Genomic DNA, 25,635 nt, shown 5'->3' with positions numbered 1-25,635 from the left:
TAAAAAAAAATTTAAGACAAAAAAGTAGAAGTTATAGAAGCAAAGAGTAGAATGAGGATTACCAGGGAGGAGGACAGAGGGATGGTATTTGGGGAGGTGTTGGTCAAAGGGCCCAAAGTGTCGTTTAGACAGGATGAGTAAGTTTGGAATATCTATTGTACAGCACAGTGATGATTTTGATTAATAGTTAAGAATACTTGAAAATTGGAAAAACAAGGAAGTGCACATATATAGTATACAGTTAGGTCATACGGCTCTCAATTCAGATTGGCAATTAAGTAAAATCGTATTAACATATTTTTTTTTTCTCCTTATTCTTCAGTGGCTTGTTCTGTGAGTTTTCTCCGCCCATGGTCCTCCCTCGTACCAGCCCCTGTGATAATTTTGATTGTCAGAATGGAGCTCAGTGCATCGTCAGAATAAATGAGCCAATATGTCAGTGTTTGCCTGGCTATCAGGGAGAAAAGTGTGAAAAATTGGTCAGTGTGAATTTTATAAACAAAGAGTCTTATCTTCAGATTCCTTCGGCCAAGGTTCGGCCTCAGACGAACATCACACTTCAGGTAAGAGATCTCTCTCTATAGAGAGTTGATCTGATCTTAAAATTCAACTTCAGAGAATAAACATTTGTGGTAGCTTGTGAATGATTGACAGGATATCTTAAATAGACAGTTAAAAACAGAAAATGCTCCTTGTGTGGACAGTGTAATTATTCTCTTCAACATTTGTATTTTCAAGACAAAATGAAAACCAAGTATTTTTATTTATTCATTACTTGATAAGCAGACAGTAAAAAAAAAAAAAATATGTCTCTTTGTTTTGTGCTCAGATAAAAACATTTTATTCGTTTGCTTTTATGGCTCTGCAGTTCAGCCTGTGCACAGGCGGAGGCTTTTCCTAGGAAATCTGCAGCTAGGAAGGGTGCAGTCAAGAAAGAACACCTGGATTCAACCGCCAGCACCCTTTTTGGTGGGGGGGGCGGGGGGGGCTGGAGTCTTGCTCTGTCACCCAGGCTGGAGTTCAGTGGCACGATATCGGCTCTCTGCAACCTCCATCTCCCAGGTTCAAGCGATTCTCCTGCCTCAGCCTCCCTAGTAGCTGGGATGACAGGCGTGTGCCACCATGTCTGGCTAATTTTTTTGTATTTTTAGTAGAGACAGAGTTTCACCATGTCGGCCAGGATGGTCTCAAACTTCTAAACTCATGTGATCTACCCACCTCAGCCTCCCAAAGTGCTGGGATTACAGGCATGAGCCACCACACTTGGCCAACCAGCACCTTTTAACTCTTTACCAGAACTTTGAAGACTTGACATGAAATTAAGAAACTCAAATTTTAAGTCTTTCCATCAACTCACTGTGTACCTCTGAGCAAGAAGCTGCACTAGATTAAGGATAATAAATATAGTGTACATGGGACAAATTAGGTCTACATATTTGTTTTATCTGATAAGCAAAATCATTTAATATGTTTTCAATTCAAATAACTTTAGTCAGCTTCCTGTAAATGCCACCCCTGTTTTGGTTTACCCTGATACTCTAGTGAGGGACAGGGGGTCCTTCTGAAGTCAGGAAGAGGAGAATCCTGGAAGGTATGAGTCCCTACCTTCCAGTGTTTGCCCCACCAAATTGTTTTGAGAACCACACAGTGATGTTGGGGCTTAAGTCTTAACTTACCTAATTAATCCTTTAAAAGCCAAAATGGGCCAAAGAGCAGGATAAAAACAAAGATTTCCCCCTCCACATGGCATAACTGTGAAAAATTTGTGTTTTTTTTAATATGGGATATAAAAATCCATCTTTGACAATGTAGTCATTTTTCACAGATGCTATAAATAAAGCTTATAACAGGAGCAAAAGGAGTGGTTTAGCAAAAATCTCCAGCAAAGAAAGTTCTAAGCACATCCAACATGTTTACTTGAGGATTTCTTCTTGTTCTTTTTAAGTTTCTTTATGGATTTATTTGCAACAAAGCAATTTAAGAACAAGTCACCTTTCAAGTAATAATTTCAGCATTATTTTCTCATAGCCATCCGGAAAACATAAACCAGAGTAAAACCTCTTCACCTCACTTAGCAGTCTCTTTCTGATGAAATACGTCTGGTTGCCTACACATCCTAGTAATGCCAGGGTTACTTTCTACTAGATTGCCACAGATGAAGACAGCGGCATCCTCCTATATAAGGGTGACAAGGACCATATCGCGGTAGAACTCTATCGGGGGCGTGTTCGTGCCAGCTACGACACCGGCTCCCACCCGGCTTCTGCCATTTACAGGTGAAGATCTCTCAGTTACTGGTAAAGGTGAAAAAAAAATTGTGTAATGAAGAACTGCGTCTCCTGTATTATTTTGTTATGGGGAGGAGAGAGACTCAGTTGGCTCCAGCAGGTCTTAGGATGAGGGTATTAGTGAGAAACCTGGCAGGAACGGAGGGCATGCTCAAACTGGAGAGTTTGAGGAGGGATTTGTAAGGGGACTGCTATGTCCAAAGAGGTGACTGGGATAGTACAGTAACCTGGAAACAAGGGATGCAGGGAGGTGTTGCTACCCATCTGCCTGAAGGATCAAGAGGAGGGAGCAGTTATGGAAACTCACGCTCTGTAAAGGCTTTGTAGAGAGGCTTGCCTGCCAGAAGCTGGGACCTTTACTTGAGGTTTGCAGTAAGCTCCCATGGAAACAATCAGCTTTTGAAATACACAACCTCACTCTCTTTCCTCCCAACAATCGCCCGTCTGTGTTCCCCACTGGCCACACTGCATGCCAGGAAAGAAGGAATCTATAGACTCTAGTAATGTAGCTTGCACATGAGTCTCCCAGGACTCAGTGTTGGGTAAAGAAAGTTGGAAGGGAGGTCCAGAGAATCAAATGAAGATATCCAGCACTGTGAGTGACTTCAGGCTGCCATTCATGCCTCACAGGTTTATTGAGCACTTACTATGTGCCGGACCTATCCCGAGCTTTAAGGAACAAAGCCCCAGCTCATTTGGAACTTACACAGAATAAGCAAATGGATTCATACAGTGTTGTCATAGGGAATCTTGACCATTCATTGTGGAAGTTTTCTAGTGATTAATGATATTCATAATATACTGGAGACGTGAAATGGGTGGTAGTCGTGGGGTATAGTTTTTAGTCCTTATTGCATAAGACTAACTATCAGAGCCCCTCTGTTGGAACCCAACACCAATTCCCTAACATCCTGCAGACTATTTAGCTAGTTAATTTTTTCACATGTAGAAATTCACCCTTTAGAGAAGGGGTCACAAACTCCTAAGTAGTCAGTTTTTCCAGGTAAGTATCATAAATGATTAAACAGGTCAAGTGCCAGAAAATAATATGCTCTCACCCTTTTATTCTGTAAAAGATCTAATTTTTTACATAAGTATTATTTTATTATAAATAGCCTTGATGTTGGCAATATAAAATAAGTGGTTGTGACTGGAATGAACCAATAGTAAATATTTGTCAAAACAGGAATGCATCTACTCAGTTCTCTGTGGGGAAAATACGGACTTAGGTTTTGCCAGACTCTTGGTTTTTCAGGAAAAAGGCAGAAATCTAGGGGGGGTTTAATATAAATTTTCTCTCCTTTAGATATCCGTGTGCATTTTTAATACTATATATGATGAACAAAACATATCTGTAGGTCAAGCACACTTGGCAACAAATAAATAAGCATTGATTATGACGTAAAGTGGAGACACTGGCCTGCATGTTATTGGTAATCTCATATGTATGTATCAATGTGCTTCCAAAGACTTCACATCTTATTTGATGCTTCGTAGTAGTTCTGGGAAAGTACATGCCACTTGTAGCCATGAATGGAATTTAATATCCACCACTTGTGAATATTTGGAGCATGGAAACAAACACATAATTGTTGATTTCCAAGTTGAATACAATATTATTTTATCTCCAAATGGTGATGAATTAGTGCCAAGATTTTAGATATTATGAGGCCTTAAATTTTCTTGCCTCAATGTGTTTTGGCCCATAGAAAGATTTCAGAAATTTGTGGTTCATTGTTTTATTTATTTTTTAATTTATTTTATGTAACGCTGCAGCACAGAACCCTCAGAAGCCATAGTAAAGGTTTTTGGTTTGGCTTATTAAAGCTAGCATTCATATCACACATGCCAAAATATTTCTAAATACTTTGTAGAAGCCCAAGTGATTACATCCAAACAAGGACCTACCATCACGAGTTTTTTGAGTTTATGCTCATTGCCATTTCACCTAATAAAGAATGGAGTGTATCTCATGACATTTATCAAAGGACTGTTATGTTGCATATTCTTTATTAGGAGCTGCAAGCCTATGTTTCTGCTGGCAGATCATCTAATAGAGATACAAAATGTGAGGCCTAGAGCAAATATAGCTTTAATTTAATTATTGCCTTTTGGCTTATGACCAAAAAATTTTCTTGATTTTCCAATCAAGAAAAGCTATGACCTTATTTTTTAATAAAAGAGGCAACAATTACCAAGAATTCAGATATATAGATATGTATATTTTATTAATATATTAAATATAGAATGTTATGTTTACATTAAGAAAATTAACATAAAAATGGAGGAAAGGAAGGAAGCAATGAAGAAAAAAGAAGGAAGACAGGAAGGAAATGTAAGGGAGAACAAGTATCGAAGGAGATAAATATGAGCACTTATAATTTCATGTATTTGCACTAAGAAAAACTAGACATAGACAAGAAGAAATAGAAACAAGACTTCTGCATGAATACCATTTTATATCCATTTGATTTTCGAGCCATTTCAATGTCATTACCACTCAAAAATCAAATTGAAATAATAGAAATAGCAGCTGCTCTGAAGATAGTGTGGCTTGATTCAAGTCCGACTCTGTTAGCAACTAACTGTGCGTCTTAGATTGCTTCAGCTCCCTGGGCCTCATCTGGCAAATGGGGATAACAAATAATAGTCTCCTTTTTGTGAGATTACGGTAAAAATTGTATGACATGATAAATGTGAAATATTTGCAATGATGTTTGGCAAACCATAAACAATGATGGCTACTGGTATCACAAATTCAGGATGTTCAAAACTGAGTTATTTCATTTGCTTCAGCCGAACCTGTGTTCCCATGGCATTCCTTCTGTCATGGAAGGGCATCACAGGTGCAATGGATCTACTCTTAATCCTCTCCTTTCCTTTACCTTCAATTTGCAGTTTTTCCTAACTCTTAACTCTGATACAGCTAATTTTTTGACCTTTTTTCAAATGCCAGAAAATGCCAAGCAAGGTAACCTCTGTCCTGGGCCAGGCCTTTACTACAATGTAAAATCTTTGATGAAAGATAGTACTTCTCCATCCCCTGTAGTAAAATCTATCAATAACAGTGTTGCAATCAGCTGTCCCATAAGTGGCTAATAAATATTCTGTCTGGGTGAAGTACATTTTCAAATTTTGATTTGTTTCCACTTAAGTTCAGTTTTATTGTCATAATTCTGTTACATAAAATTTACTTTGGTAAAACATTGTTTTCTAAATTTTGCATTATTTAATATATTATTGGGTCTTGCACTTGGAAATAATTTTATACCTCAGGTGCATCATTTCTTTTTTTTTTTTTTTTTTTTTTTTTTGAGACGGAGTCTCGCTCTATCGCCCAGGCTGGAGTGCAGTGGCGGGATCTCAGCTCACTGCAAGCTCTGCCTCCCGGGTTCACGCCATTCTCCTGCCTCAGCCTCCCGAGTAGCTGGGACTACAGGCGCCCGCCACTTCCCCTGGCTAGTTTTTTGTATTTTTTTTTTAGTAGACACGGGATTTCACCGTGTTAGCCAGGATGGTCTCAATCTCCCGACCTCATGATCCGCCCGTCTCGGCCTCCCAAAGGGCTGGGATTACAGGCTTGAGCCACCGCGGCCAGCCTGGTGCATCATTTCAATTGCCTGGTTAATTCTCCACATTGAAGAAAATTGATTTTATTTTAGCAAAATGAAATCTGATAAAATGAGGGGAAAGTAATAATATATTGTTATTATTTCTATAGGGTATTTTTGGTTAAAAAATTATTTTATATGTCAAATATTGTTTCACATAAATCAGTATAAAGACAATTATTTTATGAAATTATGTCTAGACTGGTCATTTGTTGCCCTTCAAAAAGACTTTCTTTTAATCTAGATAAGGGGAAACATTTTTTACAAAAGTTATTAATAAAAAATATGTGCTTCTTTCTTTAAATTCAAACTAATGTCATTTTCCAAACCAGACAGCCTCTTTGAAAACATAGCCAACTATGTTCAAAGTTAAAAGACACTCGTTAACATAGCTTCAAGTGTGTTTAAGAAAATTCAAGATGTAGTAATTATTCTTTTAGCAGTAGAAATAGAGTAGTATGCACATTTTCTCATCTTATCTCTTACATTCGAATAGAAGATCATGGCTTTTTGTAGACATACCTGCTGTTAACAGCATCAAGCGTACAGACAGTAGTGTAGAATGGTTGTTTTCAAAAGTCTGCGTTGGAATCACCTGAAAGATATGTTAAAATACAGGTTGTTGGGCACCACCCCTAGTTTCTGATTCTGTAGGTCTTAGCTAGGCCCGAAATTTTGCATTTTTAACAAGTTTCCAGGAGATCTTGTACTCCAGGGACTACACTTTGAGAACCCCTTGTGTAAAAGGAATACATACTTCGCGAGCTGATTGTCTGCATCTCTTCCCGTATCCAAGTTCTACAACATCATGCTTGATGCTCACAATGAAATCAGCCGTGTTGGGAGTATTCCCACCACAAAAATCAACAAAGCCTACAAATCCAGGTTTTCGTCCTTGTTTTTTTTTTTTTTTTTTTTAACAGTACCAGCTGTTAAACATTTGCCAACAACCTACTGCCTAAAGGGCTGTAACCAGCAACATAGATGAAATTAGCTGCCTAACAAGGGAATGGATTTGGAGTATGGTGCACGGGCCTAATCTTTACAGCACTTAGAGAATAGCATAAAGAGGGACTTAGTAATTGTATTAGTCCATTTTCACACTGCTGATAAAGACATACCCAAGACTGGGTAATTTATAAAGAAAAAGAAGTTTGATAGACTCACAGTTTCACATGGCTAGGGAGGCCTCACAATCATAGCAGAAGGCGAAAGGAATGGCTTACATGTCTTACATGGTGGCAGACAAGAGAGAATTGAGAACAAAGCAAAAGGGGAAAACTCCAATAAAACCATCACATCTTATGAGACTCACTCACTACCATGATAGCAGTATGGGGAAAACCACCCCCATAATTCACTTATATCCCACTGGGTCCCTCCCACAACATGGGGAATTATGGGAACTACAATTCAAGATGAAATTTGGGTGGGGACACAGCCAAACCATGTCAGTAATAGTGCCATGAATAAATGGAAAAATGAATAGCAGCCTAAATTTAAGCGGTAGGTCCTCAGACAGGGCTGGAGTATTAAATTTTTATTCTCAAGTAGAGTAATAATTTGCTGTCTTTCTTTTTTTTTTTTTTTTTTTTTTTTTTAAAAAAAAGACATTTATTCAGCGTCACGATCAGACTATTACATTTAGCAATCAACAGCATGGGTGCAAAAAAAAAAAAAATCTACATTAAAACCCTTTGTTGGAATGCTTTACACTTTCCACAGAACAGAAACTAAAATAACCTGTTATACAATTAGTCACAAATACAGTCCTCGAGTTTTTTGCCCATACACATGAGTATTTGTCTAAAACATGTCTTCTTTGTAGCAGCTAGGCCCTGCCACCACTGTGCTTGGCTGAGTTCACAAATCTGTTGTAACCTGTAGCTTCCCTGTCACTTCTCTGGCTCTCCTCTCCTGCTAAGCTTTGTTTCCTAATTAAAATCTTCTGCCACTGCCATAGCTACTGCTGCTGCTGGAACCGCCATAGCCACCTTGGTTTCGTGGTTTTGCAAAGTATTGGCCTCCACCGCCATAGGGGCCAGAGCTTCTGCCTCCAAAATTTCCTCCCTTCATGGGTCCAAAATTTGAAGACTGATTGTTGTAATTGCCAAAATCATTGTAGCTTCCACCACCTCCAAAATTTGCTGTCTTTCAAAGTGACTTTCTTTTCATCTAGAAAAACAAACTTTTTTTAAACGAAAGTTATTATTGAAAAATATATGCTTCTTTTTTTAGATTCAAATTAATGTCATTTTCCAAACCAGGCAGCGTCTTTGGAAACATAGCTAACTACTGTTTAAAAATAAGAAAATCAGATGAACCACCTTACCGGTGTACAAGTTTTCATATTTAGGCAACCTGCTTAAATTCAGGGGACTTTCTCTTACCTACTGTTACATTTGGTTGGCTACGTACACTCTGGACTGTGCAGTGTATGGGCTTACATTTCAACAAAAATACAAAAGAAAGTCAACAAAGATTATCTCTGTATCTGAGAAGCTCAGTCTCACTGGGGAGACAGACAGTAGACAGAATCGATATGGTATTCTTGTTTCCAAGATGTTTATTCAGCCATTCTTGATATGCCATATGTAAAGATCCCCCTGTTTAGCTTATAACCTGGGCAAATTGCTTCGTTTCTTTGTGCTTCATTTTTGTTATCTCAATAAATGCAATTACATCTGCTTTTCATGTTTGGTTATGAGAATTGAATGAATGTAAAGCACCTGGCATCGTGCTTGGCACAGAGTCAGCTCATAATAGTGAGTAGTGCTGATGACTCATGGATACTCTTCCTGCTCAGATATCCGGATACAGAAGAATAAATACCCAAGTGGGAATTTTATAGCCTGACATCTCAGTCTACAGTATGTTCAAGTTTAGAGAAGCCTTTCTAGTTTAGAGAATTTTATTCATATTAACCTGTTTTAAAAGTACTGATTAAAATATTACTTGAAAAAGTATTTTCTAAAGCTTTCTTTTGAAAAATTCTTATATCTTTTTTTTCTTTTTTTTTTTTTTTTTTGAGACAGAGTCTCGCTCTGTCGCCCAGGCTGGAGTGCAGTGGGTGATCTCTGCTCACTGCAAGCTCCGCCTCCCGGGTTCACGCCATTCTCCTGCCTCAGCCTCCCGAGTAGCTGGGACTACAGGCGCCCGCCACCACGCCTGGCTATTTTTTGTATTTTTAGTAGAGACAGAGTTTCACCATGTTAGCCAGGATGGTCTCCATCTCCTGACCTTGTGATCCGCCCACCTCAGCCTCTCAAAGTGCTGGGATTACAGGCGTGAGCTACCACGCCCGGCCTACATAGATACCTGTAATCTCATTTGGCTTCCCATTCCTTTTGACTAAAGAGATATGCAAGAATATTTTTTAGTATCAGTCTCACTTCACCGGTGAAGTGTCATCAGGCCACAGATACCAAAATGAGATGACCAGTTGAGTTTGGTTTCCAGTTCCTATTCCAAAGCGTGGAATATGCCACTAGATACTTCAATTTTAATTTTTTTTTGAAATGGAATCTTGCTCTGTCACCCAGGCTAGAGAGCCGTGGCACAATATCGGCTCACTGCAACCTCCACCTCCCAGGCTCAAGCAATTCTCCTGTCTCAGCCTCCAGAGTAGCTGGGATTACAGGCATGTGCCACCATGCCCAGCTAATTTTTGTATTTTTACTAGAGACAGAGTTTCACCATCTTGGCCAGGCTGGACTGGAACTCCTGACCTCATGATACACTGGCCTTGGCCTCCCAAAGTGCTGGAATTACAGGCGTTAGCCACTGCACCCAGCCCAGATACTTTAAAATTTTAAGGCAAGAAGTTGGAGCACACATAAGGAAAAACAATCTGTTTGTTAAACTACAGAAATACATTATGTTTATCATTGTGAATGTGTTGTGTGTAAGCAAAGTAGAGAAAGAAAATCAGAGACATTTTAAAACCCCTCTTTTAGGCCCCAAAGTTCTGAATTATTTTTCTGTAGCAGACCACAGACAGTGGGGTAACTGCTTTGTTTTCATGTATCCACTTCCGGTATATAAATTCAAGAAAACAAATCTCAAGAAATAGGTGAGCGTAGTAAAACTAAACCTCATAGTAATAGTAATAACTGCAATTCAAATTCCCAGTGGAAAGGCTCAAAGTTAAGTGGTTCGCTTGTAGTTTTTGTGAGTCTTAAAATATATTGTTCCCTAGGGAGTGGTGAGAGAGCGTTTATCAATACTTACCAGAACCCAGAAGGATGCCATGCGTTGCATGTGGGTACGTAGGAGACAGCTGCTACAGACTGAAAAGTGGATTATGGCTTTATAGCTCAGGCAGTCTTACAATGTAGCAACTAGTGTGTTGATCACTGCTTTCATTTTATTTTATTTTATTTTATTTTTTTTATTTATTTTTTGAGACAGAGTTTCACTTTGTTGCCCAGGCTGGACTGCAGTGGCACTGTCTCAGCTCACTGCAACCTCTGCCTCCCGGGTTCAAGCAATCCTCGTGCCTCAGCCTCCTGTGCAGCTGGGATTACAGGCGCCCACCACCATGCCAGGCTGATTTTGTTTGTAATTTAGTAGAGACAAGGTTTCACCATATTGCCCAGGCTGGTCTCGAACTCCTGAGCTCAAGCCATCTGCCCATCTTGGCCTCCCAAAGTGCTAGGATTACAGGTGTGAGCCACCGCTCCTGGCCCACTGCTTTAATTTTAAATGAATGTGTAGACAAAGGATTCCTGGACATCCCCCAGTTTATCTCATGCTAGAAAAGACAGCATGAAACACCAAATTAGAATGTTATTAACTCTGAAAAATTCTCTTTAGGTCCCATGTGTAAAATATCATCTTAAAAAACAAATTGGCCAGTCGTGGTGGTTTACATCTGTAATCTCAGCACTTTGGGAGGCAAAGCCAGGAAGATCACCTGAGACCAGCCTGGGAAACACAGCAAGACCCTATCTCTACAGAAAAATTTACAAAGTAGCTGGGCATGGTGGCATGCAGCTGTGGCCCTAGCTGCTTAGGAAGCTGAGGCAGCAGGATCACTTGAGTCCAGGAGGCTGAGGCTGCAGTGAGTCATAATTATGTCACCGTACTCCAGCCTGGCTGACAGAGCAAGACTGTCTAAAAAAAGAAGGAATCTAAAATCATGAACTTTACTATGCTTACCTGTTAAAAGGTCAAGATGAGACTTCATTTAATTTCAGGGAGATATAAATGGAATTAATCTCAGTGATAAGTCTTGTGAAGTTCTGGTGTGATCAGATTAGACATTTAAAGCTTTTAGGGAGAGAAAAGTATAGTCAGTCTGAATCCCACTCATAATTGTGAAAATAAAATCCAACTCAGTTTTTAAATCCATATAATCTCTATGCATTCTTCAAAGTCTCGTTGTGAGATTATTACTTTTATTAACAATTCAGTGTTTTTTAGTAAATGAATCAAGTTTTGCTATCATACAAAGTTATTTACTATAGAACTTTATAATTCCCAGGCTATTTGGGACAGAAATTATATATTAAAAGCTTGTTAGTGGTGAAAACACATGCCATTTGTCTAGGAATAGGTATTCCTCAGGTTTTCGATTATAAAAGTAGTACATAATAATTAAGAGCACATACACTTGAGCCAGACAACCTGGCTTCAGAACTGTTTAGCCACTAACTAGATGTGTCACCTTGGATGTCCTAAGTGCCCACCTCTTGTTGTGAAGCTTACATGAGGTAATACTTGTAAAGTTCTTAGTACCTGGCCCTTAGTATGTGATATATAATCCTTTGCTCTTATTTTTTGCACTTCTCTTAAAAGGAAGAAAAATCACGTAAGGTCACACTAACCAAAGATGACATGTCTAATGAGAGCTAGGACAAGCTGAGCAAGATTTATCTCTCAGCATTATCCTTTACGATACTGCCACTGAAAATTCCAACTATGTTTTACAAAATGAATTTTCAGAGGTCTTGTCTTAAACGTGCTTGAAGCGTAATGATTATCTATAGATATCATCTAGGAGTATTGCTAAAAACAACTGATGTATGTTATTCCTAATACATCTCCCTTATATTTACTTACCATATATTTTCAGAAATAAATAATATATGGCCAGTGCTTTAAATTAGCTTACAATTAGCAAGAGTTTAAGACATGTACTTCAAAAAAGAATAAAAAGGAACAGAGGAGGGAATAAAAGAGCAATAAGTAAAGTGAGTTGATGATGAAACTACCTACCTCCAAGTTCCAGCTGCATCCGGGTGTTTAAAACTGTAAAGTGTGTTAACTTAAACCATACAATTGTACTGCATCAGACACCGTCATTGATGATGACATGCCTGAACTGACTGTCTAAGACCAATATGTGACCAAGAATCCATTCCTTGGTAATATATGCATCTTTTCTTTGCAATTTTAAAGAGAAAATGGGGACCTCATTATTAATATTTATTAAGGTTGATGTTGATAGGACATCCATATAAAACTACTTGGAAACTTGTGTGTAACCTCAAAGTAAAAAGGAATTGGCTTCTACTCTCTCTATGTCTGTCTTTATTTTAATGTTTTACTTTAAAACTTTTAGTAACTTGAATAAGATATGCCCCCAAAGAAGTTATTACATTTCTGCCAGGCTTTAATATTATCGTACAATTAATATTTAAAATAAAGCTAAATTAAATTCTTTCATCAAGAAGATTCAGAAATAGGGTTGAATTATTTGTATCATGATGATCGTGGTTGGGTGGGGGGCCGATATGATAGTGATGGTGATACTAATATCTAACATTCATTTTTGCTATGCTGGGTATCTTTCAGTCATTTTACATAGTCCTCAAATTAACCATGGAAGGCAGAAATATTTATTAGCATTTACTGAAGAGAAAACTGAAATATATTAGTAATAAAGTAACTTATCTAAATCAAACACTTCATAAATGCAAGACCAGGATTCAAATCCAGGATTATCTGACTACAGAGTCTATATGCTTAACCATTAGCTGACGTTACTACTTGGCATACCCTCTTAGGAGAGAGTCATATTTAAAACCACTAATGGATGGTGTGCAACTTTACTTAGAAAATAATTTTCTGATCTATTTTTTCCTCTGCCAATTGTATTGATGTTAAGTGTTAGGATAACTAAAAGTGTAAAAGGCAAAAATATTGATTGACATATCTAACATTTAATTTTATAAAGTTGTTATCTGAGACAGGCTATCAAAGATTCCTGCACACGTGGACTCTTCTAACCACTTAAACAGAAAGAATGTCAAATGTTTTCACATTTCTGCAGAATGATTTCTCTTGTTCTCAAATCAAAAAAAGCGTTCTATTATCTATCAGCATACAATGGAATATGATTAGACTCCAGTGGTGAAAGCCATGCAGAAATATGTTAATGCATTTTTCTATCATTCCTTAGACTTTGCCATTTTACAGATTTAAATATCAGTGCCCAGAAGTTTAATCAGTCATCTTGCATACAGAGTATTAAGTATTCACATTTAGTAATAAGCGATCACATGCTCCCATGTTTCCATGTTGGAGCCTTTTTCAGTCTCTTCAGTATCCCAGCATGTTAGATCTTTAATCATCACCATTAACTTTTTGATCCCAACTTCCGTTATGCCATATTTTTCCTGTATAGCGAAAGGTAAGTATGTTCTTAACACCTCACTGTGTATTGGTCCTATTTCTTCTTTGTTCCTGTTTCATTGGTCTGGTTTGCTTTTTTGCCTGCTGTCACACCAGAGTTAGGTATGCAACTACACTTTAAAAACCATGTAACACATATTTACTAATTATACTCAACTTCATCTTATTTGTTAATTCTCATTTTCCATTTACCTTTCTTCATCTTTTTGTTCTTATTCACTTCATCAATTTCTATAGGCCCTTCCAAGGTTTTTAGAAGGTGACAGTAATAATTGTTAGACCTGGCCCTTGAAAATTATAGAAAAGAATCTAGAGAGCCATTGTCATTGCAGTATTTCCTGGATATCACTATGTTAAGCATTTTATGTAATCTGTTATTCCCATGTCTCCACTGAGCATAGATATCTTCTTCACAGTAATATCAGTTGATGAAAATGCACAGAAAGTAAGAGGATATTATTAACCAATTTCAAAAAGTACTGAGATCCCACCAAGTTGGTTCTCCTTGCATTTGTGTGTATGTTTGATTCTGATAAGTCATAATATACAGTTTATTTAAGAGCAGAAGCCAGCAGTTGCCTAAGGTCAGTGTGTTAGAGTGTTTTTAACACAGGCCTAGGTTCCCTGTCTTTTCAGTACAATTTGAAGTAATAGTATCTCGGCAAATGGAACTTTTATGGCAGTTAAAAGCAAATGTATAAATTATCCTTTGGAATTGCTACATGTTGAGAGAATGTGGCTGGATGATGATGAAATCCAGTTATTTCTACTTCTCATCATAAAAGAACAAACTTATTTTGTATTCAGTTCCTGAGAAGCTGAAATCAATCACATCTCCTTGAAAATACCTATTTTTGAAAAAAGTTCAACTACTGGTCTTTATTTTCAGTAGTGTTAGATTGCCATCTCATTTCCCAAGGAGTGCTTATTAACGTTTGTATTTTAACTGCCTTGCTTTAAAAGAAAAGGGAAGAATCCGCCATTTTTTTTTTTCCATTGTAGTGTGGAGACAATCAATGATGGAAACTTCCACATCGTGGAACTACTCGCCCTGGATCAGAGTCTCTCTCTGTCCGTGGATGGTGGGAGCCCCAAAATCATCACCAACTTGTCAAAGCAGTCCACTCTGAATTTTGACTCTCCACTCTATGTAGGAGGTAAGCTGTTTTCCAAGTTCAGTTGGTCCTCAAACCCTGTGATTCTCATCATGGATGAATTCTGAAGTTTATTAACCCTAGTGCATCAGTATTTGTCATTGACCAATAGTGATCAATCATTGAAAGATGGATGGCAAAGACAGAACAGAAAGATCTCTAGGTGGGTATTAAGGGATCATTTTATAATCCCATCTCTGGTTCTAAGTAAATGTGTCATCTGGGTAGAGAAGGACATTAATTAATATTTCTTTTGTATCAATCACATGCTGGGTGATTTATACATTATATAATTTAATCTTATATTTGATCTGGTCTATGGAAAAGGAAAGTTGGTTAGAGGTTAAATCATACAATCAAGAAATGATAAAACAAGCTCAATGCAAACTGGGGAGTAGATGAGCCCACTCCAGCCCCCTTAAGGAGGCAAACCCTATCAGCTCAGTCGAATGTCACCATGCTGGAGCTTCTAGTTGCTAATTCGTGTGGATGACAGGATAAGTATCACTGTAATCCAGTGACTGAATGAATGAATGAACAAATTAAATATACAAATTGTATTGGAATAACAAGAAATAGTTCTGTTCCACTAAGACCTTAAGGTGAATGAACAAGAGAAAGGTTTGGAAAGGTAGGTTAGGACTTGAAATCATAGAGTGAAGACCCTGGGCTTTATTTTTAAGTGTAAAGAAGGCAGATCAGTGAATAAATGAGGGACAGAAATATAAGCAAAGTTCTGTAGGAGCCCATCGGAGAGGACCTGCAGAGGAGGGAGGTCCCAATCTTGCCTCTATTTGGAGGAACAAAAATAAACTGGAGGCATAGAATTTCAAAATTCTAGTAAAGGAGCAAGAAAGCAGTTAATGCTGAATTGAGAAGCATTGGATTAAATTATGTTGAATTTATTTGAATTGACTGATAAAACTAACTTACAGATGAATAAGTAAAAGCTTTGAACAGGTTAGTGTACAATTCCATCACCATGACAGATATTTTCATGAGTTTCACATCATTTTCTGAAAAATAATGACCTGTGCTACACCATTATCTCAACCACTCAGAGCCTTCTTTTTAGTGCCTCTAAGTCTAGGGCATTTCTGTTTTAATAATTTCAGTAGTAGACAATCTTAACACTTTGACAGAGTTGGATTGTTTTAGAAACAGTTCGAAGTCTTTGATTCAATTCTGTAAATATTTATTGAGTACTTAACCACATACTAGGAACTAAGTAAATGGATACATAAAGGATACAAAATTGAAGAAGCAAAGTCCATTCTACTCCCTAAAAAGTCAGGAATGCAGAGGCATCTTCAAGTAACTATAATGCATTATCAATAAAGTATTGCATAGTGAGTCTACTCAGCAAGTTGACTGGTCTAATTGCTTCACAGTGGAGAGTCTCATTACAAAGCAAGTCGTCCATTCTTGCCAACATTCCAGGTAACAGGTTGCTTTTAGGTGGGTGAAGCCAAGTCACAAGTGTACCTTTGATTTGAGACAACATAAATTATATTTATTGAGTCCATGCTATGTGCCCAACACAGTGCTCCTTTTATAGCCTTAATCTGCAGAGACCTTAGGAAATAGATATGATTTTCTCTGTTTTGTATTCCCTGAAGAGCAATCTCAAGGATTTTATATAACTTGGCCAAGTTCACAAAGGTATTATGTAGTAGACACCTCATTGAAGTCCAGGTCCGCCTGACTCCAGAGCCACCTGCATTGCCATTCACTTCTTAACATAAAGCAGAAAGGGAGCAAACCTAAGTGTTGTGGCCTTTGTTGTTTATTCATGGACTTTTCATTCACTTGATTTTATTATGCTTCCATTAGAATCCACTTCATTAAACCTTTCAAAGCCCCTTTAGAATGTAGTACAAAACACATTTTAAAAATACAGGGGGCTGGGCATGGTGGCTCACACCCATAATCTCAGCACTTTGGGAGGCTGAGGAGGGAGGATCATGTGAGCCCGGGAGGCTGAGACTGCAGTGAGCCATGACTGCACCATTGCAGTACAGTCTGGGAAACAGAGCCAGACACTATCTCAAGAAAAAAAAGAAAATACAGGATGAGACTGTTTAAGTCAGAACATTCCTTCTCCCCGAGTCCCCAGCCCACAAAAAGAAAAAAAAAAAAAAAAAAAAGAGGAAAAAAAGTTTTAAACTCCAAAATGGAAAGTATTTATCCTTCTGAAGGTCGAGGGCCTGGAAGAATTCAAACAGCACCTCTGTGCACCCAGGCCTCAAGGAAACCACTTTCATCCCAGTCCCACTGCCAGAGATCACCATGGGCCCACTTTCTCCCCGCTTACAGTGCAGTCTCAAGGGTGACTCAGATTTTCAAAGCACAAGGAACCTGTAAGACCACAGCCTTGAATGCTGTATGGCAAAGGCATGAGAAGCAGAGGGAGAAAAGGAGAGCGAGGTGACTAGGTTCCCTTTCAAAATGGTGACTACAGCCGGGTGTGGTGGCTCACACCTGTAATCCCAGCACTTTGGGGCCGAGGCGGGCGGATCACGAGGTCAGGAGATCGAGACCATCCTGGTTAACACGGCGAAACCTCGTCTCTAGTAAAAATACAAAAAATTAGCCAGGCGTGGTGGCAGGCGCCTGTAGTCCCAGCTACTCGGGAGGCTGAGGCAGGAGAATGACATGAACCCGGTAGGTGGAGCTTGCAGTAAGCTGAGATCGCGCCACTGCACTCCAGCCTGGGCTACAATGGGAGGCTCTATCTCAATATATATATATAAAGTGACTACAATGAGATACCATCTCATACCAGTGAGAATGGCTATTATCAAAAAGTCAAAAAATAACAACTGCTGGCAAAGTTGTGGAGAAAAAGAAACACTTATACCACTGTTGGTGGAAATGTAAATTAATTCAGCCATTGTGGAAAACAGTGTGGAGAGTCCTCAAAGGCCTAAAAATAGAGCTACCGTTCAACCCAGCAATCCCATGACTGAGCATATAGCCAAAGGAATCTCGATCATTCTATCATAAAGACACAGGCATGCGTATATTCATTGCAGCACTATTCACAATGCTAAAGACATAGAATCAACCTAAATGCCCATCAATTCTAGACTGGATAAAGAAAATGTGGTATATATATACCATGAAATACCATGCAGCCACAAAAAGGAATTGAGCTGATGCCCTTGGCAGGAACATGGATGGAGCTGGAGGCCATTATCGATGGCAAACTAACACAGGAACAGAAAAACACATACCGCGTGTTCTCACGTAAAAGTGGGAGCCAAATGATGAGAACACATGGACACAGAGAGGGGAGCAACACACACTGGGGCCTATTAGAGGGTGGAGGGTGGGAGGAGGGAGAGGATCAAGAAAAATCACTAATGGACATTAAGCTTAATTCTTGGGTGCTGAAATAATCTGTACAACAAACCCCTCGTGACATGGGTTTACCCAGTTTGTTATACGGTAACACATATACACTGTTGGTGGGAGTGTAACCCTCATATACCCCTGAACTTAAGATAAAAGTTAAAAACAAAAAACAAAAAACAGGGATGCTGCCCAAGGAGGACTGCCTGAAGGTGTTGCCTCAGCATCTGGGGAGAGGCAGCCCCTTGGTGAGTATATGGAGGGGCAGCTTAATCTACTCTTGGGTTATCAACTACCCAGGATATGTGCTTTACTTGACAATTTTTTTTTTTTTTTTCCTGAGGCGGAGTTTCGCTCTTGTTGCCCAGGCTAGAGTGCAATGGCTCAATTTTGGCTCACTGCAACCTCCACCTCCCGAGTTCAAGTGATTCTCCTGCCTCAGCCTCCCGAGTAGCTGGGATTACAGGCGCCTGCCACCACACCCAGCTAATTTTTAAAATATTTTTAGTAGAGACAGGGTTTCATCATGTTGGGCAGGCTGGTCTCAAACTCCTGACATTATGTGATCCACCCACCTCGGCCTCCCAAAGTGCTGGGATTACATGCATGAGCCACTGCACTCGGCTGACACAAAATAATTTAATGTTCGTGTTTTTTTTTTTTTTTTTGTCTATAGTCCAACTGAACCCTTATTACCTAATGGGGAAAAAAATCAAGAAATAAGCCCCATGCATGGAAATCCACATATATACGACATATGCCCTCCTCGTCCTGCCACGGGACAGAGGACCTAGGCTTGATGCTTGGTCTCTTTATTGCCATTTTGAGGCCTGTAGAAATAAGGCTAAAAGCTGTTTGCTAAGTTATCTGTTGGTTGATTGACTGATTGATTGAATGACTTCCAACTAGGTCTATGGCATAGAGGAAAGGCTTAAAAAAATCATGGATCTGACTGGGCGTGATGGTTCATGCCTGTAATCCCACCACTTTGGGAGGCCGAGGCAGGTGGATCACCTGAGATCAGGAGTTTGAGACTAGCCTGACTAATATGGAGAAACCCCATCTCTACTAAAATTACAAAATTAGCTGGGCGTGGTGGCGCATGCCTGTAATCCCAGCTTCTCAGGAGACTGAGGCAGGAGAATCACTTGAACCCAGGAGGCGAGGGTTGCGGTGAGCCGAGATCGTGTCATTGCACTCCAGCCTGGGCAACAAGAGTGAAACTCCATCTCAAAAAAAAAAATTCATGGATCTACTTCTATTTGTCAATGAAGACCTAGTTTCCTAGCTAGCACATGAAAAGATTGACTTAGAATAATTCTTGATTTTATGATAGCCTATTGAAAGTCAAATATATGTATGATGTCTAAACATTTTCATTTACAGATTACTTTAGTCAAAGCTGGGCTTTTTCTAATTGTTAACTTTGGAACAAAAAGGAACAGATTTACTAATTGTTTCTCTGTGCTGTGGAGCTTTGCCAATCTGTATTTATTCTTGACATGTGCACATATGCGTGTTGTGCCTATATCAAAATGAGCTATTAAAAATAGTTTTGGAAGAAGTTCATTTTTAACCACTGAATAAAGGACCATAAATGTGTGGTCATTAAAGTCCTTATGATGGATGGATGTGGTTAAATTAGAAAAACTTATCCCAGGGCAAGGAATTTTCTGTCACCAGTCCTCTCCTGGAAATGGTAAGTTTCATCCTTTTGACTCTGCTCTAGAAAGCAACCCACAGCAAGAGGGACATGACTAGAGACCTGTACTCACAGGACTTCACAGCCAAGAGACTTCGTTCAGTACCTATCAGAGTGTAACCATGGACTACCTGAATCATCTGAGCTGCATGTAGATATTTAGATTTCTCCACCTCTCCTGTTCCAATAGCATCAGAACCTCAGAAGGGGGAGAGAGTGGAGCCTGCAAAACTGCCTTTGAGCATGCACTGCTGTTGGTTCTTACGTATGACAAACTTAGGACAGCTTCTCTGGTCCATGTGCTCATGGTATATAGATGACAATACTAAGCCCCAGAGAGAAGAAATAACTGCTGCAAGTGCACACAGAACCAGAAATCCTTACCCTCTACCCAGTGGTTTCATACAGCTAGCTGTCTGACTTTGGTGGCTGCTTTGAATGCCAATGGATGAGTCATTTCCTATGAATGGGAAAGGAGAAGGCGGCATAAGTTCGGACCCACAGTGTGCTACAGTTCTTGGTCTTTATAACCAACAAACCCCCTAAAGAGTGAGAAACTGGGTCTTCCTCAGCCTAGAACTTCCAGCCAGTAGTCCAGAGTTTAGGCACAGCTAAAGCATAACTGGGGGGTTGTGGGGAGGTGGTAGTGGTGTCGCCAGCACTCTGAAAGCCTCCAGCACCCTCCCCACTTCCCTGGATGGGTGCCTCCTGCAGGATGCCTTCCAGGGACTAAGGGTCTGGCTTAGGCCATGGAAAGTTTCTTCCGTATTGCCAAGATGAGTGTTACCAGATGACTGTCACTAGTGGAATGTATATATACAAAGATTGCAGATACTCTGTTTTTGAAGCGATTTCTTTTTTATTTCTGATTTCTTGGACTATGAAGTCTTCACTCTCAATTAGCAAGAAAGAAAAAATGATGTGAATGAGGTGCTGTCCTGAAGAGAATCAGGAGTGAGTTTTTAGACATTGACATCGTTGACCAAGCTCAGGGACGCTGCCAGGAGCGAGCTGGATTCATTGCCAACTTAGAATGTGGCAGAGCTGGGGAGAATGGTCACTGTGAACCCCAGTTCTCAGCCCCTGAGACCTGGTGGACCTAACCCTGATTCCGGAGATAGAGGAGGTTCTTCTCATCAGCCTAACTCTAACCTGAACTCGCTGGGTCACCTTGAGCATGTCGCCAGGGATTTCTGAGCCCTAGCCCCTTGTCTTTAAGATAAGGAGTAGAATTAGAGCACTACAAACTGAGCTTTGTGGAGCTCCAGACTTCCAGGAGTGTGTGCCTGGAGGTGGGGGGTGGAGGACAAACGGAGAGGGAGCATTCCCTTCCCCCAGTCTTGCCTTTAAGGGCAGTAGCTCTGCCTCTAGGTTTTATACATTTGTGTACATGTAAAGTTTTCTTTGAAGCAAATTTTAAAAGTTAAAGATTAACCACCAGTGAACTAGGTATTTTATTCTAGTTGTGGATTAGAATTCCCTGGAGAGTCTTCCAATACAGAACAAAACAAAAACACACATCTCTTCTCCACTTCACTTCCCTACCACCCTGTCCAAATATCCTGCCATAATAGGTTGGCAGTGAGGTCCTAAGCATCCGTATTTCTGGGTAGCAAATGGCTGAGAAATCCCCAGAGAGCCTGACCTCTGACCCGGTGTTCCTCCCCAGGCATGCCAGGGAAGAGCAACGTGGCATCTCTGCGCCAGGCCCCTGGGCAGAACGGAACCAGCTTCCACGGCTGCATCCGGAACCTTTACATCAACAGTGAGCTGCAGGACTTCCAGAAGGTGCCGATGCAAACAGGCATTTTGCCTGGCTGTGAGCCATGCCACAAGAAGGTGTGTGCCCATGGCACATGCCAGCCCAGCAGCCAGGCAGGCTTCACTTGCGAGTGCCAGGAAGGATGGATGGGACCCCTCTGTGACCAACGGACCAACGACCCTTGCCTTGGAAATAAGTAAGTTCCTGCTGCTTGGTAGTTGAGCACACACCTGAAAGCCTCAAAGCCAAACCCAAGGAAGGAAGGAAGGAAAGAAGGAGGGGAGGGGAGGGGAGAGCAGGGGAGGGGAGGGGAGAGGAGGGGAGGGGAAGGGCGGGGAGGGGAGGTTCATTAGGCATTAGCACTCTGTCCCTCATATTTTCTCAATCATCCTCCATTCTTACATCACCTCCGTTCATTCTTACCTCCTCTGCTGAATGCATCCCCACTCCTGTGTTCCTCCTCCCTATAGATGCGTACATGGCACCTGCTTGCCCATCAATGCATTCTCCTACAGCTGTAAGTGCTTGGAGGGCCATGGAGGCGTCCTCTGTGATGAAGAGGAGGATCTGTTTAACCCGTGCCAGGCGATCAAGTGCAAGCATGGGAAGTGCAGGCTTTCAGGCCTGGGGCAGCCCTACTGTGAATGCAGCAGCGGATACACGGGGGACAGCTGCGATCGAGGTAAGCCAGCCCCACCGGGTACCTCGCTCATGGCAAAGCAAGAGGGGTACCACATCTTTGAAAAGAGAGAGAGAAAAGGTGAAAAAAAAAAAAAAAAAAAAAAAAAAACAGGAGCAACAGAGAGGGGAGTGATAGGAGAGAATACCAGGTCTTCGCACTACTTGCAGTTGCTGCTATTGATTTATTTTCAAGTATTATGAAGGCACCAGATGTGAAATGGCCTTAAACCTCCACCACAAGATTGTACGCAGCCTTCAGATGCTTCTCACGAGTTGATTTGCTGTAAAAGAAATACTTCTTTTTTCCTGAAGCACATTTACTTTACTCCTGTCTTACCTTTACCGGCTGTTCTCATCCATATATATTATTAATACATCTTCTGGTACACAGAAGATGGTCCTCATAATTCTGCCCTAGTTTTAGTACAAAATGACCTTTGACCTTAGAATCGACTGATTTATCACAGCAAATCATGTGGGTGAGAGGAACGGAAACAGGCTGACTTCTTAGTTCACCTTCCTCCTCCTCCTTTGTCTGCAATATCAGAGCTCGCCTGGTCTCCAGCTGGCACGGATTTTGTTTTGTGTGTCAGAGGGACGAGACAAGAAGAACGTGCCCGTGGAAGCTTTTAGCAGATGTCTCTTTTTTGAACTACGTACTTCATACTGGGGTAATTTATGAAGTTAGTGGAATGTTACTTGTATTAACTAACAGATTGGATAATACTAAACTCCAGGTCTAATAAATAAAATTGCATACTCTCTGAAACTGCTCCCTGTGGTAAACAAAACCAGCTGTTAGTAGTGTAAAAACAGAAAATGTGTATTTTGTTTTCCTTTTTTGCAATGAAAGAAAAGATTTAGGAATCCAATTTTCTTGTCACTGCAATAGCATTGTATTTATACTCTACATACATAGTTTTCACTTTGCTGAAAATAAAGACCAAAAAGAAGTATTTTTCAAAGAGTAGGAGGCCATGCCACCAGCTAATAATATGTAAAGCAGGTTACAAAGGGGAAGCAAAGGCTTCTGAATTAAGTTGTGGATTCACAGTCACTCTGCATGACTTACAGTGACTGTTCTTAAAATGCTTGTGCTTTTTGTTCTTTTCCAGAAATCTCTTGTCGAGGGGAACGGATAAGAGATTATTACCAAAAGCAGCAGGGCTATGCTGCTTGCCAAACAACCAAGAAGGTGTCCCGATTAGAGTGCAGAGGTGGGTGTGCAGGAGGGCAGTGCTGTGGACCTCTGAGAAGCAAGCGGCGGAAATACTCTTTCGAATGCACTGACGGGTCCTCCTTTGTGGACGAGGTTGAGAAGGTGGTGAAGTGCGGCTGTACGAGGTGTGTGTCCTAAACACGCTCCCGGCAGCTCTGTCTCTGGAAAAGGTTGTATACTTCTTGACCATGTTGGACTAATTAATGCTTCATAGTGGAAATATTTGAAATATATTGTAAAATACAGAACAGACTTATTTTTATTATGAGAATAAAGACTTTTTTTCTGCATTTGGAAAAAAAAAAAAAAAAAGAAATGCTTGAACTAAAGCTTCCCCTATGCTGGAGAAGTATGAAGAAAGATATACCTGGAGGCATTAGAACAGCGATGGGAACCATTGCAACTCGGGTCCATCTTTGTAACATGCTGAAGACAAGCAGAAGCACACGCACGAGGGGCAGAGGAGCTACTGTGCACTGCTGTGAAATTGCCCAGAGCATAAAACCTGTGTACCCTCCTTCACATCAACCAAGTTCACTAGGACATACCAAGCACATGCATGTGAATGAGGATGCAAGGCAAGAGAATGGAACTCCAGAATTCACAGATAGAACAAATGGATGAGAAATATTTCGTGCAAAATATAAAGTGTCCTGAGGATCTGGGTTCCATTCACAAGAGGAAATGAAAGCGATAAAATAAATTTTATATTCCTTTTAAATGTCAGCATGTCAGCAGAAGCAGCACACAAAAGTCTTTACCATTTTCCAGTATTAATTTTTTGTAATATAAATGATAAAGGAGATGATAAAGAACCAATAGATTATTGATAAATAAATTAGTAATAATATGATTTTTTGTTTCTATGAGTTCTAAACGGCCCTATACAGTATTCAGTTTCCATGAGAAATATTTATTGTATCAAAGTACATTGTACTTAACATTTTAGGCCATCCTTTTACTGTTCCTTGATGCTTTAATATATATTAATTTATAATTATCCTGATATTTTTGTACATTTTTCAAACTTAAAAAAATCAGGACTTTTTTTTTTTTTTTTGGCAATAGTACTAACATAGGGTTTTATCTTGGGATAAATATGTGTTGGTCTGTTTGTTGACCTTGACATCTGCTCACTGATGTCACTGACCTACTGGCCTCATTCAGGACACCTGCAGAGAGTATGCAAAGTCCAAGGGAGGAAAACACAAATCTGTATGTGAGATGGTCATTGTACAGAAAGAAGTGGCCCCTCTGCAACATGTCCTCACAGAAAAGAAATGGTGTGTAGCAATCAACACTAGAAAGTAGACCTTTTGCAAATTAATATGTCCTTGACCTTTTTTGCCCTTTTCTGGGGGTGGGGTGGGGATAAAAAGACTGTCATGTCAAGAACTGTGATTTTTTTTTTCCCCCAAACAATAAAACTCCTATATTATCTTAATGTTCCCATGTTAACATGTTTGCTGCTAAATTACAATGTAGAATTGATAATGATTTATAGTGGACTGTACTCTTCCCTCATTAAAATCCCAGGGTGCCCTGTAAAGATGCAGATGTTTCTTCCTGAAAACTTCTTTTTTTTTTTACAAAGAAAATTAGATGTACATGTATAATTCAGTGTGCTTTGTCTTTCTCCAGACTAATATCAGTTACACCGCTGATGTTTGTAAATTAAACAGATATTTACTTCATTAACAGCTTGGTGGTTTTTTTAGAAATTGCACAATAGGCCACTCCTTAAGAATTTATTAATCAAAATGATACAGAAAGAATAAGGAAGAAAACCTATGCCTTTTTGTTGCCAAAAATTGGTGTGAGATTCACTCACATGTTGTTATTTCTGGGGACTGATACTGGAATGGCCACATAAGAGATGGATATAAAAACACACAATTTGCTGAAAAAAAGATACTCATTTTTTTTCAAAAAAATTGTAAGATGAAGTCTAACTAAGATGAAATGTTTTTGTTTTTGTTCTTCTTTGGTTCTCCCTCCCCAATAGAACCAGGGAGAAACCAGTAAAAGCCACTCTTAGACCAGTGTTGGTAACATCAAGGTGTACTATCCAGGACAGAGAAACAACATTGTCTGGGAGGAATAATAATCCTCATCAACCATGATAAGATGCCTTTGTTTCCATGTAAACAAACAAGCAAAAAAACAACCATGCATACACAGATGCACATACACACACACTCGGTCTCTCTCACAGACGCAGACATC

At 39.8% G+C, this 25,635-nt stretch overlaps 1 protein-coding gene across 2 annotated transcripts in view; it reads left to right on the top strand.

Annotated features, from left to right (window-relative positions):
• SLIT2 (slit guidance ligand 2) overlaps positions 1-25,103 on the top strand; it is a 375,009-nt gene extending 349,906 nt beyond the window's left edge. For both annotated transcript variants that reach the window (XM_030922577.1, XM_030922571.1), the window contains 6 exons: positions 323-563; positions 2,146-2,276; positions 14,540-14,694; positions 21,417-21,705; positions 21,980-22,191; positions 23,306-25,103. In XM_030922577.1, the coding sequence (XP_030778437.1) occupies positions 323-563; positions 2,146-2,276; positions 14,540-14,694; positions 21,417-21,705; positions 21,980-22,191; positions 23,306-23,547 (1,270 nt within the window). In that variant the 3' untranslated portion in view covers positions 23,548-25,103. The remainder of the gene's footprint in view (positions 1-322; positions 564-2,145; positions 2,277-14,539; positions 14,695-21,416; positions 21,706-21,979; positions 22,192-23,305) is intronic.
• The last annotated feature ends 532 nt before the right edge of the window (positions 25,104-25,635 follow it).

The sequence above is a fragment of the Rhinopithecus roxellana genome, chromosome 2 (genome assembly GCF_007565055.1).
Source record: "Rhinopithecus roxellana isolate Shanxi Qingling chromosome 2, ASM756505v1, whole genome shotgun sequence".
NCBI lineage: Eukaryota > Metazoa > Chordata > Mammalia > Primates > Cercopithecidae > Rhinopithecus > Rhinopithecus roxellana.
This window is presented reverse-complemented; position numbering and strand designations above follow the sequence as displayed.